Here is a 17,400-nt window from a genome sequence, read left to right as displayed (position 1 = left end):
TGGGGGAAAAGACTTTACTCGAGACATTTAGAAACTGCCAAAAAAAATTGCCTAATGTGTGGATAAGGGAAAAGCCAAACTAAATTTAAACTTGTGCAACCAATTCTTGTTTTTGAAAGCCAGATAAGGAGGTGTAGCACCCCATTTTCTATGTTGCTTATATTCTGGATAGAAAACAATAAGTTTCTAGATTTTTGAAAGCTTGAACACCAACAACTTGGATTTCCTACTTGGAAAGTCAGAGCAGCCTTAGCAACCCTAATTTAACAATCCAACATGAAAGATGAAAGTAAATAGTTGTAAAACTGTAAAACGCTTAATCTGTACTGCCAGTCTTGTGTATTTGTCATATGCCGAGTATTGTTCTGGCTCTATCCAAGTATATGCTGGAGTATAATGCTGCAGATACCTGAATGACTCTACCTTGCTAACACCAAAACAAATCCTGTTTTTCCTTACTATTTCTGAAAACTGCTAACTTGGGATTGACGTTAATTCCTGAGATTCCTGACATTCAAGTTCCAAGGTGTCTGGAACATGGCATATATAAGCTGCTTTCCTTCCAAGAAGGCTCTCCTTGCCCCGGAAGGCTGGTGCCTTTCAGGCAGCCAACTTGGTGTTCTTTTCGTTTGCATGTGTCATAGTTTTTCCTATTTTAAGTCTATAGGTTAGCACCTAGCTTTCTTTTGTTCATCTTCCCTCAGACTATGATTAATAAATTGGCTTAGAAAAATTTTCTAATTTGTTTGTCTCTTCTTTGTTATGCCTTCAATGAGCTTGGTATAACACTGTTAAACCTTGTGCTTCAAGGAGGCCGCTATGTTACAACCAGGCTGTTATGTCTCCAAATGTAAACTCACTGAATTTACAACCAGTTTTCAAGTGCTTTTGTTTGGTTTTTATTTCCAATTCCCCTAACAGGTTTTGGACCTCCTGGTACCGCCCTGGAAACTTCTGTCTGATGTTCTCAGCTGAAGCGGTAGGTGGCGATGACTCACTTCCGTTACAGATGATAGCGCAGTTAATGAGCAGAAGAAGAATTGGTTTACGCAGATGTTTACGTTCTCCTACTTCCGTAGCTACCTAAAGCGGAGTAACGTTACCAGTCTGACGCTAAAGCGGACATTTCACCAGAAAGTCTCGGTCATGTTTAGTTTTCTTTACCTCAGTATTAGAGCGGCTTAGCGGATCAACATGATTCAGGCCGTGTGCCTCCCGCTGTAGGCGCTGCATCGCGAGTTTTTCTCACCATTCATCGCAGGCAAAGCAAAGCTAAAGCTAGCGCCGTGTTAGCAGCGGGTCAGAGGCAGTTGGCTCAATTTAATAAAGGATCTTTCGATCCGCACTCTGCCCCCTTGTTAATTTAGATTATCACGCAAGGCAGTCATGGCCACTAGGCGTCTGACAGATGCCTTCTTGTTAATGCGGAACAATGCAATCCAAAACCGGCAGATATTGGCTGAGCAAGTGAGTACATACGACCCCCGTCTGAGTACACGTAGCAATGCTGCGGTGAGTGGTCTGCATCGTTTTGACATTTTACTGTGTGTGTTTGCGTATAGCCAGTCACCGATCCCTGTTAGCTAGATCCAGCTGTGTGATAGCTGTAGCTGCTGTTAGTTATTATCCAGGATGACCTCCACGACGTTAGTGTTTCAGTGGTTCGCAGTGATGTGACTCAGTGAGACGATGATGGAGGAGGATGAAGAAGTGTTGCAGGCATGCTCTTAGCTAGTTAAATGTCTATAACCGCCCTTTTTAAATGACAAGAATATATATTTTATATATATATTTAGGTCAAGGTTAACTGAGGGTTATGGTTGATGTCATTTTCTTCGCATCCTCTCGTGTGCCTCACTGTAAAAAAAAAAAAAAAAAAGCCTGCTGTGGCCTTTCAAAAGCCCGCATCATACTAAGTCGTGACCTGTAACTGATCTAGAGTGCAGCTGATTCTCTTCTGCAGTTATTAAAAATAAATACAATAATTTGAAAAGCAAAGGCAATGAAAATGCTCTTAAAGCTTCATGGAAACTGTTTGTCACTGAGAAATACTACCTATCCTTAATTGTTAAATTATATGGACAGAAGTACTGGGCCACCCGCATGTTACATTCACAGTAGCTGTTATAACACCTCATTCTAAATTGATCGCCACACTTTTCCATTTCAACACGTGGATTTTTCTGCCCATTTAAACAGAAGGCCACTTGTGCCGTCCGAGGCTGATGTTGGTTGCTTGCAGTCTCTCTTCTAGTTCAGTGTGCTCTGTGTAGGTGGACGAGTGAGGTTCTTTCTCACCAAACTCATCCAACCATGCTTTGTGCACTAAGGCACAATCATACTGAAACAGAAAATGAACTTTACCATGCTGCACAATTCCAAGCTTCCAACTTGGATTTTTCCAATTACTGATAAGCTGGGGCATTTGGATTTCCCTTCTCTGAAAGTAAGAGTTCAGGGCCAAAGCCCATAAAAGCAATGATTAAGAAATGTGGCCAGATACTTTTGTCTATATAATGCAGATATAATGAAAAACAAGTGAGCTTTTTAGTGATCACGATACAAGAAGAATATATTTATATGTTCCTCTATAGCAGAGCTGTTCTTTCTGATAGTGATTTCCGTGACACTGAATAATGATTTAGTTTCTTTTTTCCAAAAACAGCAGTCACTGCTTGGAGCTCATTGCTGGAGAGCTAAGACATTAAATGCTGGCATGTTTTGTTTTGTTTTTACTAGCAGTGATAAAAACACTGAATTTAATGTTGATGCAAAAAAAACAAAAAGAAAGAAATTAAAAAATCCTGCCATGACCTACTTATATTTTTAGGTTAAACTCCACCACAGTACAAAAGTTATTACTTTCCCTGACACAGTTTTGAAGTTTCTTCAAGCAGGCAGGTGTATGCCACACGTGAATATTCACACTCTGCTGTGAACATTTTATCGTGCTACCTGCACGCTGGTGTAGATTAGTTTCTTCCCGCTGGAAGCCCAGAGATCATGAACGTTTAAGGTTAACACATTCTGCATTTGTTTAGGGAAAATTCTTAGTAACAAAACCGGCCTTTGTTACTTAGCTGCCACTCCTCATGGCGCTGAGCGAAGTGGAAATGTCGATCTCTCAGTAACACAAGTGATTTCTTCAGGCACATGCACAGAGTGGAGCCGTTTAAATGGCTGTGGCTCCTGGAACAACACTACCTCTCTGTAAGAGTGTCCTGTTTGGGTTTAGATCAGGATCAACAGGGAGCAAGCTCAGAGTGAGGAAGATAGAAGCATTGCTGTGGCTTCAATTTTTTTGGAGGGTGATTCATGCCTAATAGAGCACATGAGCTAGTCATACACTGTCTGTTATTTTTCCTTCCAAGAACCAAAACAAAAAAAAAAAGATTACTCAGTCAGTTCTTGGCATTTTGTTTCATCTACAGAATAGCTGGTGTAAAAAAGCCCAGAAATTTGGCTTTGGATAGTTACACTCCCCACATGTGTTGGGTCATACACTGATAAAGATTTTTTTGATACCAATTCCATCATTGATTCTTATTATATATTCATTCCTTATTAATTTTCTGCTTGAAAAAATCTCTTGAGTCCAAGCACAGTGTAGAAACAGACTAATGGAAACACTCCAGCCCAATGACTTTGCTGTCAGCTGTCAGAAAAACATGTCAGCATTAATGAAAGGCATTGTTAAGCTCTGAGGCACAAGATTCCAGGGGAATAGAAAATTTGATACTGGTTCTCAACTGGAACGGTTCCCATCCCAACCCTACCTCCTCTGCATGCCTGCACACCTGTTTTTTGACTTTATCTCTGTGCCCATCATCTCTTCTCAGATAGATTTAGTTCCCTGTTAACTATTCACAGTGAAAATGTAATGAGCGTTTTACCTAGCAGGATATTAGCTGCCAGTGAAGAACAGTAAAGAAATGAGTGAAATTCTGGAACAGAATCAAAATTCTGGATTTACAGATGATCTCTTGTGACCGAATGAGCATCTTCTCAATATCTGTTCAAATTGTTTAGTCTGTTCTTCAATGAAACTGCTCCAACCACTTTATCTCATGTCTGAAATGGCTAAAAAATACAGGTAGAATTGTGAAGTGCAGGTTCAGTCTCCTTCTTGTACTGTAACAAACGTCTGTTTGACACTGGCATCATGTTACGCTTCATCGATATAGGGGATAAACACAGTTGATTTAAATGTCTCACAGGCTTGGTCATTAAAATTATGAGGAGCTGAACTGATTAGACCAGTCGGCCGTTATCAAGCCGTCACGTTGAAGCTGTTAGAATATTTGGCTCAGGTGGTTTTTAGTTGCTTTGTTACAGCAGGACCATTAAGTTGCTTAGAGCTGCGTCTAAAATTGCGTTTGCTGTTAGAAACAAAGAACATTTTGCTGCTGGCTGTACACTCAGGTTTGAAATAAGAAGGCAGCAGACCAAGTCGCCTCTCACTTTTTTACTGACAAATCAATCACTGAAGAAGACAAAGCAACTAACAATGAACTCTTTTTAATCTAAAACTCATAAAATCATTTTCCTTTTCTTAAACTCACACGTTTCTGCTCTCTCTGTTCTCACACTGTTTCCTCCTTGTAATCATTTGATTTAAAGTAAAATGATTCAGATAAAGGTTTCTGGATGATATTTTTCTATATTTAGTTTAACTGTACACTGAATGTACAATGAATGTCAACAGCCTCTTTTACAGTGATTATTATTCCTAATTCAAAGTAATTTAACAGTGGGAGTGGATGGATATTTATATTTCATGGGCCTCACTTTCTATTCCTTTTTTTCCCTTTTTTTCTCCTTTTGCTTGTTTTCTGTTGGATGGGACCGCTCTGATATCTGCCAATCATATTAGGAGCTTGATGAGGTACTGTCATTTCTCTTACTAAAAGACGGAACACCGTCATCTTCACCCTCTATCACGTAAAACGTTTTAATGGATCCTCTTGTGTCTTTAAGTTGGCCGATGATCGGATGGCCCTGGTTTCAGGGATCAGTTTGGATCCCGAAGCCGCGATTGGGGTCACCAAGAAACTGCCCCCCAAATGGGTAGATGGAGTAGATGAGGTAAATTGAAACTGTAGTAGAAATTTGTAGCTACTAAAGTGTCTCTTTAAAGTGAAATCCAGCAAATAAATTAATACATTTTGTCTTCAGATCCAGTATGAAATCACAAGGATCCGGCAGAAGATGAAGGAACTGGCCTTACTTCATGACAAGCACATGAATCGTCCTACACTGGATGACAGTAGCGAAGAAGAGCACGCCATAGAAATCACAACTCAGGAGATCACGCAGGTGAGATAATTTAGCAGCACTGTGATATGTATGCTGCTTATTTTTAGACGTGAAATGCTGATTCTTTTCTTTCAGCTGAAAATCTGCCTGGATATGTTTTAGCGGTTGTTTTTATTTGAACATAAATAAGTATTTATGTGAGAGCACGCTCTAGTATGGAGCCTGAAGTGAATTTAGAAATGAAACAAATAGAGTCGTTGTTGCTTTTGCAGATGTTCCATCGATGCCAGCGAGCCGTGACTGGTTTGCAGTCTCGCTGTGGTCACTGCACAGAGCAGGAGGAGCGACTCCTGAGAAATGTGGTCTCCTCTCTGGCACAGAGCCTGCAGGAGCTGTCAACCAATTTTAGGCACACACAGTCCAGCTATCTAAAACGTAAGGACTGCATGGCATGTTACATGTTTGGGTTTTTTAACTGTTATCAAGTATTTTTGTCCTCATGATGTTTTAATGCCGTCTAAGCATCGTGCCATTGGCTTGTCTGACAGGTATGAAGAATCGAGAGGAGAGATCAAAGCACTTTTTTGACTCGGGGCCCTTAATGGAAGAGGATGAAGATTTAGCTCTATATGACAAGGTGAGGACAGCATGTTTAGAGCTGGGGTGTCCACAGAGAGCTGCTCTTAAGCTTAAATGGAACAGACCGGTAAAACGGGTGCAAAATAATCACAACAAGCAAACCAAACGCCTCCAAATTGTTTCACCTTTTCCAGATGATGAGCAGTTTAAGAAAAATAACAGCTTCTTTAACAGTGTTTCTTCATTATAAGCAGTAAATCAAAGAAACCCATCAGCACGGCTCAGTCCAGCAAACCAGACTGAGTTGTGTTTTTTATTTTTTGGGTTATCTGTTCCTTATTTTCTTTGGTGTTTCCTGGCAGGATGCCTGATGCGTTTGTCAATAAGAAGGCTCTTAAATTGATTCTGGCTCAGATAAAGTCACCAGTTCAGAGTTTTAGGATATTTTAATACAAAACACAGTAATCGAGATAAATCCAGTGGCTGTCGGCCTACATCTCTGAACATAATGCATGTATGCTGACACTGTGTACACAGAGCAGCTGTGTACATAGTGAACCAAAAGCAGAAGTATCCATGACCATCAGTACCATTTAAGATTTAAAAACAAACAAAAAAAAATCTGTATTTCTATCATCTACCAATGTTTACACATTTAACTCCCAATTTTGTACTAAAAATAGTTACATTGAGTTTTGGTACTTCTTAACAGACAGGAAATGGCCTCAGTGGAATGAAATAAATGCTTTGTTTATAAAATGGGTGGTCCTGGGTTTAAAGGGATCTATTTCTGTGTGGAATCTCTACAAAAGATGTGCATGTTGTTGGGTTATATTGGAGACTCTAAACTGACTGTAGGTGTGAATGTGAGTGTGAATGGTTGTCGGCCTCTGTGTGTTGGCCATGCAACACATTGGCTACACTACACTACTGTAAAATCTTCTGTGTTATTGAAATGGAAATTGGTCTGAATAAAACAAAAACAGCTTATTACCCTGCCGCTGTCCGTCTAGTCTATAACATTTGTGTATTCAGCCTTGTTCTTGAATCTGTCATTTTTCAGGGGTTCACGGACGATCAGTTGATGCTGGTGGAGCAGAACACAGTCATGGTTGAAGAACGAGAGCGGGAGATACGACAGATAGTGCAGTCTATCTCAGATCTGAATGAGATTTTCCGGGACTTGGCAGGAATGGTGGTGGAGCAGGTATTTGAAGCAAATTCAAGACAAAACAACTGACTTCTAATTATCTTATGGGTCCAGTCACTGAGCTACCACAGGAAAAACATGTACACACAGGCATCAGCCACATGTGAAAATGGAAAAAAGATCAGTTTTTATCAATCATTAATAACAAAAAGGAGCTAGGATCAGAATAAAGCTCATTCTGATCCTATTCGGCAGGAGCTTTCAGATTACTTTTATTTGTATAAATAGTATTTGAACAAAATAACTTAAGATGTTATTTTTAAAAAACACTTTGAACTGATCTTTAAGGAAGAGTATACAGAGACTTGTGAGGAGTTTCGCTACAAAACTGCAAACACGATCTACAATTATATTTGAGTTTCTTCCCTTAAACAAAAAAAACACTCTTTTTGTCCTTCTAGGGCACCGTTCTTGATAGAATCGACTTCAATGTGGAGCAGGCTTGTGTTAAAACAGAAGACGGATTGAAACAGTTACAAAAGGTAAACACTAAATTTCTTTATTTAATGTCTTGTTTTCTTTCCAGGCAATTTCATTTTTTAATTAATTCTAAACACTTTTTGGCTTATGGTATGAAAACTGTAAATAATGACCAAAGTCAAATAATAGGTATTATAATTATTTGTAGCGGTATTGGTAGTAGAAATTATTTTAAAGACTTGTTTAAATTTCCTATGAAAGCCAGGCTGTGATTTGTTCATACACATGCTCAGAGGCACTTCTAATGTATTTATAAAGTACAGACAAATTAATCTCTTGATTTGTGCCTGAAACATTCATGCGTGTGATACACACAGTGTTAGCAAATGAGGGTCAGTGTTCTTTTGGACAGACTAAGGTGGAGATGTTTGGCCATAATGGCAAAAAACAAACACAGCATGTCGGCACAAACACCTCATACCAGTTGTCAGCACGATGGAGAAGAGGTCCTGGACTTGGGCACCTTGCAAGCACTAAATTGACCATGAACTCTTCTGTATGCCAAAGTATTCTAGACTCAAATGTGAGGTCATCTGTCCAACAGCTAAAGTATGGTTAATACTGGGTTAGGGCTGTGCGATATGACCAAAATCTCATATCCAGCCAGATATAAGACATCTATCGTCCGATGACGATATAAATCACAAAAATTTAACATTTTCTGTAAATTCTGTGAATCTCGGGCAGCTCGACTTGCGTGAAGTGTTTCCAGCTGGGCGTCGTGTTGTAACGGCAGCCGTTTTCTTTGTGAGTATTTATTACACAGCGTGCTGCAGAAAAAAACCTGTTCTAACGTTTGAGTCTAAGGTTTATTTTTTAGCACCTGACGGCTCTTTTTTGCTTCTCATCCGTAAACACTCTACATTCTCTTTCACGTGATTCAGTTTATTTTGAAAAGTCTCAACAGGATCTTGAGCTTTATTGTGAAAGGTTTATATGGAAATTAAACCCCGGACACGCGATGGTTTTACCGTCGTTGTTGCTAACGACAACGCATAAAAACAGGCGCTTGTCCGTCCGTAGTGTGGTTATATTAAATATAAGAGAAAGGGAGAACTTTAAGAAATTAATATAGCCACTACAGTGACCATCAAAACGATGAAAAAATATTGCCGTAAACGTTTATTTTGCGACACCACGAAACAAACGATAGCGTAAAATGAAACGATAGATGTTTTTATATCGTCATCCGCTATATATCATTATATCGAACAGCCCTACACTGGGTTATACAACAGGACAGTGATCCCAATCAAGGTATTGCAATGACCCAGTCACAGTCCAGACCTCAGCCTGATTGAAAGAGAGCTGTGCAGAGACAAAGGCTTGCTAATCTCAAAGAACTGAAACAACGTTGCAAAGAAAAGTGAAGCAAAATTTATCCATATCTATGTGAGACACTGATAGAGTCGTACAGGAAACGATTACTTCAAGTTGTTGCTGCTAAAGGTCGTTCTACAAGCTGTTGGATGTTTTGTTATGTAATGTTTCAGGAAATTTTAGAGCCTGTTGACCAGATGTTTTTTCTGTCCTATGGTGTAAAAAGACCCCATTTGTATTTATTCATTAAAAGTGAATGGTGTTATTGTAAAATTATTCTTATTTTCTTTGCAGGCAGAACAGTATCAGAAGAAAAACCGAAAGATGCTGGTCATTTTGATCCTTTTCATCATAGTCATTGTTCTAATTATTATTCTTTTTGGAACAAAGTTCTAATCAGTCATTCCTCCGTTTTTGTTTTCTGCCTGGGTGTTTGTTGTGCAACTCTGTGGACTTGGACTTGATTCTACCGTCTTTCATACCAACCGGGAAATGCTAAGAAGAAATCTTTGTGTGGACACTGTGGGTTAGTGGAGATGGGGTTTTTTTAATGGGAGAGTTAGATTTTTGTTTTGTTTTTTCCTGTTATTTTTGATGGATTTGAATGAAAAAAAAAACAAAAAAAAACAATCAACAGTGTCTATTTTTCCTAAGTGACTTTGACAGAGGTTTGTTCAACCGGACATTTTCATCTTAGCATTATATTTACATCCCAGCTCAGTATTTTACTGTGAAAGACTTGAGAACCTTTTTTTTTTTTTTTTTTTTAATGAGGGCAGTACCATTTAAGATCAGAACAGCCATTCAGTACCAAAGGACCATCTGTTTTTTATCAGTTTATTCCTCACTTTAGAAAAATAATACTATGGTCCTTGTTACCACACGGTTGGCCTGAGGAGGGTTTATGCAGCCATACATCTCCTCCACTTCATTTTAACTTCATACCTGTTGAACACTTGCTGCGCTCTCATGAAGTGCTCATTTTAAAAACACTCGTTTTTGTTCTCCATGGTCTTTGCATAAAGTGCTACCTTTTTTTTAAGAAACCCTTGCAGTTTGCACATATTGAGCCCTGAGGGGTAGGAAGGGGTCGGGGTGTCGTGGATGTAATACTACTGTCATTTGTATGATGAGCAAATTATTTATTTTCAAGTAACTTCATATAATCCAGAGATTTTTTTGTTTTTGTTTTCTGTCAGTTTTGCTGTAAATTGAATAGAGTGTATGTGTAGTCTGAGCACAACAGTTAATAATCACTCCACTGAGGAAACGGATGTAGTACAACACAATGAAGAGACATTTGAAGACCGCATTGTGATTTTTTTTTTCCCCCTTTCTTCCTTGTTCAGATTTACACATTACATTTCATTTGGCTGTCTGATGAGCTGAAACGATGAAGCGCTTTATTCGACATATCTGTACTCAACTCTACACTTTACGTGTAAAATCATCTTCGTCAGTGATGTGAAATTGTATGTGAAAAAGAAGAAGTCCAACTGGTACTTTACTTAAGTATTGATTTTGGAAACCAAATGGGTGAGGAGACAGCAGCTTAATTTTTTTTTTTAAATAAACCTGGAACATGAGTGGTGTGCGTATCTGTGTGTTCACGTCTTGCACAAATGGTACTAACGGCAAACAAAGGCCACATTAAACACTAAAAACTATTAATTTAAACATCTGTTCCATGAAAAATCACCTACCTAACACAGTTTTTTCCTTTTTAAAACTTTAGCGCATTTAATGAAGCCATGCAAAATTTTGACCTCACACTAAAATTCCAGAGTTGCAGGTGCCCAAAATCCCACTCAAGGGATTTAATAATGCACTGCTCTATTTTCAGTTCGATTTTGGAAGAGCTTTTCCCATGTGCATGTAGGGTTTGCTTGAGGATAATTCCCAACATGTGGGATTTGGTCATCCCCGACTCATTACTGTGAGTAGTCTTGTCTCTCAAAACACAATTTGGGGGAGAAAACCAAAATTAACACTCCTCTATCAAACACAACCAACCTTGGAAAAAGACACAGCTTTGGAGAAAATGACTTCTGTAAGAATGCCATGACAACCTGACTGGTATAGTGTCATGGATAAGTTGCAGGGCAATAAGTCCCTGATATAAACCCCATGGAAAGCATGCCATGACAGACAGACATCGCAATCCTCCTCCACAGACTCAGGAGCATCTCCGGGCGGCACTGACTGATAAGTGGGCTGAAATCCCACAGGATGATTTTCAGAGCTTGTGCTTGTCCATGAGGAAGACACTTACTTCCATAATCAGTGAAGATCGGGGGGACACTACCCTGCAGTTTTATCGCTTCAACAGTGTATGTGGCTTATGCTTGTTGACATTTTTTGTTGATTTTGATATTCATTAAAAGGTAATGAGAAGCAATATATCAGTATCATTTGCATACAAGTAAAACTACACCACTGTATTTACAAACCAATTTAGTGGGATGTTATTAAATGTACTGTACACATGAATGGGTTGAAATTTTGTGATATTCAAATTATTTTTTTTAACTGCATTCTTGAGCCACATGAAATGTTCAGGACTGAAAAACATCTAAACTCTGTTAAAAACTTCAACCAACCACTCAGATCTCGAGTTCAGGGGTCAAGCTTCTTGGAGATGTGACTGCAATAACTTGAGATACCACACAGGATTTTGAAACTGATGCCCTAGTTCTGTTTGGGGGGGGGGGAGGGGAACAGTGGTGGTTGCTGGTATTTAATTTAATGTCCGTGGCACAGTGTAAGGGGGGGGAAGTACTGATATCCTGGATACTTGGGAAAAAAAAATCTTTTGGATAAACTTATACGGGATAGTTAGCTGAATAAAACAAAATATAATAAGATGTTAAGATTTTCATACAGTGGATATGTTTGACAGTCCACAGAGAATATTCATTATTCGTGGATGTGGCAAAGAAGGATATGCAGAGGGTTGGTGTGACAGAGAAGGATGACAGGGATAGGGTCAGATCGAGGCAGATGATCTGCTGTGCTGAGCCTTAGAAAGAGCAAAAGAAAGAAGAAGAATTAATTGATGATATAAATAACTGTTGGATGCAGCCATAGCTTTACTAGAGACCAGTGACCAAAGGATTTTTCGTGATGAAAAGGAAACAAACTAACAAACAAACAAAGAAATAAACCTGCAGTTTATTATCCAGTCATGATACTGTCAACAACATTTATTTTCCTTTAACAATATCAACAAGCTGACATGTAGAAGTATAAAAATGAAAATAATGAAATATCTGATAAAATAATAAGTATTAATTCACTATTTAAAAGCAACGATAATGTATAATTTGAATATATTTAAGATTGTTTTGTACCCGCTGCATTTCAGACCGCAATCTCTGGTGTGCACCGCTTTTGGCATATGCGTGTTACATTTCAAAGTAAAAGCCTCTCGTAGTCTTACATCTATAGTACTACTAGCTTGATGCAACATGAAAAAAAACCACTTTAGTTTTCTTCCTTTTTTTGTGAAGTTACGGATTTTATTTGTTTTATTTTTCTGTTTTCTGTTGCGATAAATAAAAAACGAGAAGAAGTAAATAAAATAAATATTTTATTTTAAAATATTTAACATTAATACTAAAACATTTTGAACAACATTTTTATGGTGTCTATGACAAAAACAAAACATTCGCTATAATGTTATTACTTGACCGGAAGTTAAAAGCAGCTGCCCTCCTGCATCGAGAACATCCGGTTTTCTTACCAACTATAATAGACCTTAGTGCCAATAAACATGTCTCACACCGAGGACGAGGACGACACGTTTCCTGTAGATGACTGTCTGTTCACGGAAACGTTTTCTCTGGAGTCCGTGTACACGCTGATGGGAGAGGAGGTGAAGATCAGACAGCTGTTCGGTGCGGACCTCGGCGTGGCTGCACCGGTCTGGGAGGCTGTAAGGAACAGACAGGCACTCACTTTATTTAGATGATCTTCGTAAGCCTGGGCTTTGTGCAGTGATGAAATCTATGTGTGTCTGTGTACACACACAGGCGTTACACCTGTGCCGTTACTTGGAGGATCAGTCTGTGGAGCTGAGGGGAAAGCGGCTTATAGAGCTCGGAGCAGGCACCGGTGTGGTCGGTATTGTGGCAGCTCGCTTGGGTAAATTTGGAGTTTGTAAAATAACTCGTGTAACTAATGTTAAATACAACGTGGAGTGAGTGGAAGTGGAATTCTCCTGTGGCTCAGTGTCACATTAAACCCCCACACATGTGCAGCTGCTGCTGAACCACATGGTGTTCACTATCAAGTTCACTTACTCATGTGCAGTGTTGGACCGCGGTCAAGTGAGCCGTCATTTGTGAGCCGCGGTCAAGCCAGCCGCTTCTTCTCCGCTGCATAAATTTCCTTACGCTTTTACACCACTCTTTACGGTAGCGCCTTTTCGCTTTATATCCCGATTGAAAGCCTAGACCCGCGCGCACCTGCACGCGCGCGAACACTCACACGTGCACGTGCGCACACATATTGCAATGGAACAGCCCAATACAACCATCGTGACAGTCTGGTTGTATATTCAAAAATTCATTAAAAATCATTGTTAATAGTTGATGTCCCACTTTCAACGCATCCCTCCTCTGGGACACCTACTGTACCTCTGTGCCAAGTTTCATACATATTTACTGTAGAATTCCTCAGATATTAAAGCAAACTTGTATTCAATGCAATACAGTCAATACAATTATGTCAATTTCAAAAATTCATTAAAAATCATCCTTAGTAGTTGAGGTCCAACTTTCAACACATCCCTCCTCTGGGACACCTACTGTACCTCTGTGCCAAGTTTCATACATATTTACTGTAGAATTCCTCAGATATTAAAGCAAACTTGTATTCAATGCAATACAGTCAATACACTACAATTATGTAATTTTCAAAAATTCATTAAAAATCATCCTTAGTAGTTGAGGTCAACCTGAATTTTTGAATATACAACCAGACTGTCACGATGGTTGTATTGGGCTGTTCCATTGCAATATGTGTGCGCACGTGCACGTGTGAGTGTTCGCGCGCGTGCACGTGCGCGCGGGTCTAGGCTTTCAATCGGGATATAAAGCGAAAAGGCGCTACCGTAAAGAGTGGTGTAAAAGCGTAAGGAAATTTATGCGGCGGAGAAGAAGCGGCTGGCTTGACCGCGGCTCACAAATGAGGGCTCACTTGACCGCGGTCAGTGTTGGGAAGGTTACTTTAAAAATGTATTCCACTACAGATTACAGAATACATGCCCCAAAACGTATTTTGTAACGTATTCCGTTACGTTACTCAATGACAGTAACGTATTCTGAATACTTTGGATTACTTAATATATTATCATGCTGTTTACAACTACATGAATGTGATTTATTACTATTGCTGAAGGCCCGCGGCTCCGAACCATAGTAAAGGGACCCCTGGCTAATATGTCAGTCCGTGTTGGGCTAGTAGCCGAAAAATAGCTTTACTTTGTTGTCTGGGTCAACTTTGCTAGCAAGAGACAGAGAGAGGCGTTGAAAGGCTGCTCCAACGGAACTTATTGTTTCGGAGGAAAACACGAACACGGTGTACAGTCGAGTCTTAATAGCTTACTTACAACTGGGCTCGTCAGGCACTCTTCTTGGCTGCAGTGGTTATTATTATATTTACATGCTTCCAGCTCCCGTTTCTGCTCGGTGACAACTCGTACTTTTCCACTATCCTTTTTCTCCCTCACAGACACATAACGGGTATGGCAGTCCATTCTCTCTGCAGCACGGACTACACTGCCCATGAGGCTACATTCTTTAGGGCTATGTCTGTAGCATTCTGCCTTTTAGCTTAGCACAACAACAACAACAACAAAAAGGCGCTCTCTCACCCAGGAAACACACAGTCGCAAAGAGAGCGGTGTCACCCTGTAACCATGGCAACAACAGAACAACAGCACAAACAAAACCCAAACAGTCCTGACCCGCGACAATATGAAACAGGAAAATACCGCCGTGTAATCCATTTATTTCAACAAAGTAACTGTATTCTAAATACCACCTTTTTAAACGGTAACTGTAACGGAATACAGTTACTCATATTTTGTATTTTAAATACGTAATGGCGGTACATGTATTCCGTTATTCCCCAACACTGCTCATGTGTTTATTTTTTGTGTATATAAATAGATATAGCGTCTTCTGCTGTGTAAAACATGATTGAATCCATAACAACTCCTACCTGAAGCGAAGTTGTCGCCGAAATAGCTCAGTTGGGAGAGCGTTAGACTGAAGATCTAAAGGTCCCTGGTTCGATCCCGGGTTTCGGCAGTGTGAAAGGTTATTTTCCCTCAATTTCATTCTATACCGACAATAAAAGGCAATGCTATTCTAATAAATATTTTTTAAAGCATTGTTTGGTGAGAAATTAAAACAAAACAAATAAAATAAACTCCTAGCTCAATAAATAAAAAGTCACAAACACTACTTCTTTGGGTCACCTCTAACTTTAATGGCCACGTTGTTAATATTCAAAGCATTCTGAAAGGGGTAAATGAATCTGTGAAAATATCTTTCATGCTTCCAGCACCACTCTTCCACAGTCTGAGCCCATACCTGGCACTGTCTTCTTGGAATATGCCCGTGCCCCTGAAGAAAAAAACCTGGTCATTAAGTATATTTAGCTGGTCAACTCATCTCATTTTTCGCTAAATATAAACCCGATCAAGTGAAGCAAACACCTGATCATAACACTGTCAAAACTGGCTGGTACAGTAGACACTAGGCCTGATGATGCACCACTTTATCCACCTGTCTTCTTATTATGTTGCAGCCATCAAATCTGGACTCATCAGACCACATGACCCTTTTCAATTGCTCCATTGTGCGGATAGAAATACTTTTACTTTTACTATTAAACATAGTTATGAAATTTCACCAAATGTGTAAGTGATCTCTATTTAAACTCAGAAACCACTTATCAGTTAGGGTTAAATACCCTCTTGCAAGCCCATATTAATCACAGAAATAATGTTCCAAAGGAAGGCTCCTTATCTATCTCTTAGCTTAGTTAAATCCAAGTCATTACTCATTTGGGGGGCAGGCAGTGTTTTGATTACAGCTACACATTAGTAGCTTTTAATTTGTAGTCAGAAAACTGACTACAGAAAACAAACAATTAGTTAAAAAAGAACACTTTTACACGTTTGTTCCATGTCTGTTATTTCACATACTCATGTCTTTAATTTCTTCTGATCTTAATTTAAGACTTTGATCAGCAGCATGTGGGATCAGGCTTTCATCCTTCTTCTTTCAGGAGCAGAGGTGACTCTCACAGACCTTCCTTTGGCTCTTCCACAGCTTGATGCTAATGTCTCTGCTAACAAGCCTTCCAGCGGGTGGCCTTCTCTCCCTCCCACCGTCCTCCCTCTGTCCTGGGGTGAGGATCACATGAACTTCTCCTCTGACTGGGACCTGGTGCTCTGTGCTGATATCATTTACCTGCCAGAGACATACCTCCCGCTAGTGGAGACACTAGCTCACCTGTGTGGTAAAGGAGCTGCAGCGTATCTCTCATCCAAAATGCGAGATGAGCACGAAACGGCAGCTTTCTATGAGAAGCATCTACCAAGCAGATTCAATGTGGAGCTTGTGCACCGAGATGACAAACAAAACAATAATATCTACAGGGCGTCTTTAAGAACAGGCCAGTGACGACAGGAGGGACGGCCTACTGCTTTTTATAAATAAATAAAATTATGAGTTTATGTCTGTTATTTAAATTATTTTGAGTTTCACATCCCACTAACTGTAGAACCTATAAAAGCTAAAGCTATTTTAAATGAATTTAAATGTAATCATATTATTTTTATTTATCTCTAAACAGTTACACATGTCATTTGTCTTTAATTAAAAGCCAATGTATTCAGAATGTGTCCTGTGATTTTTGAGATTTGGGAAGAAAATGAAATTCAGAACTTTAATGACGTACAAGCACAGACATATACACACACTATGAATGCATTTTACAAGACAAAACAGCATGATTTTATATAAATCAGCCTTGAGTTTTGTCTGATTGGAAATTCAGTCACTGGACTAAAGTGTTTTCACCATGTTTTCAGTGAGATGAAGATCAGGTCTGAAGTTACAGTTCTTCTTTTTTCACTTTTACCCATTGCTGCCATCACGCATCACCAAGATGAGCTTGATGGTGCGTTTCCAGAACTGTTATTTCAAAAATTCATATTTGTTTTCAATATTTCTAATTATCCTCTGGTTGGAAAACAATTTGATCTCTCATGTTGTCAGTACAGGGTGCACAGCAGCATCTTCACCTTGAAAACAGTCACAGATTTAAAAGCCCTGAAAACCATGTTTGTTTATAGAGTGTTACTATTACTATTAGTGATTTTGACATGAATTAATATCTTCTCCCAGAGTAATTCTTTCCTTGAGACATTTTGGTAATTAAAAGTTTGAATGTATGTATTGACTGGTTAAATTGTCGTTAAGTTTATATTTTTATCACACCTTTAATTTTAATAGTTACTGATTTAGTCATGAATATTC

At 39.2% G+C, this 17,400-nt stretch overlaps 2 protein-coding genes and 1 non-coding gene across 5 annotated transcripts; all 3 read left to right on the top strand.

The window, feature by feature from the left end:
• Positions 1-1,049: 1,049 nt before the first annotated feature.
• On the top strand, positions 1,050-10,431 carry stx16 (syntaxin 16). 3 transcript variants are annotated; one of them, XM_063474335.1, is made up of 9 exons: positions 1,050-1,512; positions 4,874-4,885; positions 4,978-5,085; positions 5,176-5,316; positions 5,529-5,691; positions 5,805-5,893; positions 6,899-7,042; positions 7,447-7,527; positions 9,140-10,431. In XM_063474335.1, exons 1-9 carry the CDS (start codon positions 1,387-1,389, stop codon positions 9,239-9,241), a joined length of 966 nt encoding a protein of 321 aa, XP_063330405.1. In that variant the 5' UTR covers positions 1,050-1,386; the 3' UTR covers positions 9,242-10,431. The 3 variants fall into 3 exon arrangements, with proteins under 3 accessions (XP_063330405.1, XP_063330407.1, XP_063330406.1); XM_063474337.1 differs by lacking the exon at positions 4,874-4,885 and having other exon boundaries at positions 1,050-1,467; XM_063474336.1 differs by lacking the exon at positions 4,874-4,885.
• A 2,109-nt stretch (positions 10,432-12,540) lies between these two features.
• Positions 12,541-16,738, top strand: LOC134627886 (EEF1A lysine methyltransferase 3-like). Its single transcript, XM_063474344.1, has 3 exons — positions 12,541-12,779; positions 12,877-12,988; positions 16,145-16,738. The coding sequence occupies exons 1-3, from the start codon at positions 12,618-12,620 to the stop codon at positions 16,540-16,542; spliced, it is 672 nt and encodes a 223-aa protein (XP_063330414.1). The 5' UTR covers positions 12,541-12,617; the 3' UTR covers positions 16,543-16,738.
• Positions 15,087-15,159, top strand: trnaf-gaa (transfer RNA phenylalanine (anticodon GAA)). Its single transcript has one exon. It is a non-coding gene; the product is annotated as a tRNA-Phe (tRNA).
• Positions 16,739-17,400: the final 662 nt, after the last annotated feature.

The sequence above is a fragment of the Pelmatolapia mariae genome, linkage group LG5 (genome assembly GCF_036321145.2).
Source record: "Pelmatolapia mariae isolate MD_Pm_ZW linkage group LG5, Pm_UMD_F_2, whole genome shotgun sequence".
NCBI classification, from domain to species: domain Eukaryota; kingdom Metazoa; phylum Chordata; class Actinopteri; order Cichliformes; family Cichlidae; genus Pelmatolapia; species Pelmatolapia mariae.
The sequence above is the reverse complement of the archived record's forward strand: the minus strand, read 5'-3'. Positions and strand labels throughout refer to the sequence as shown.

Bases quoted from the DNA above. Each gene is read 5' to 3' on its own strand.
- LOC134627886 (XM_063474344.1), top strand. From the start codon at position 12,618: ATGTCTCACACCGAGGACGAGGACGACACGTTTCCTGTAGATGACTGT. The intron at 12,780-12,876 runs GTAAGGAACAGA...GTACACACACAG, and splicing joins CTGCACCGGTCTGGGAGGCT to GCGTTACACCTGTGCCGTTA. The intron at 12,989-16,144 runs GTAAATTTGGAG...TTCTTCTTTCAG, and splicing joins TATTGTGGCAGCTCGCTTGG to GAGCAGAGGTGACTCTCACA.
- stx16 (XM_063474335.1), top strand. From the start codon at position 1,387: ATGGCCACTAGGCGTCTGACAGATGCCTTCTTGTTAATGCGGAACAAT. The intron at 5,086-5,175 runs GTAAATTGAAAC...TTTTGTCTTCAG, and splicing joins GGGTAGATGGAGTAGATGAG to ATCCAGTATGAAATCACAAG. The intron at 5,317-5,528 runs GTGAGATAATTT...TTGCTTTTGCAG, and splicing joins CAACTCAGGAGATCACGCAG to ATGTTCCATCGATGCCAGCG.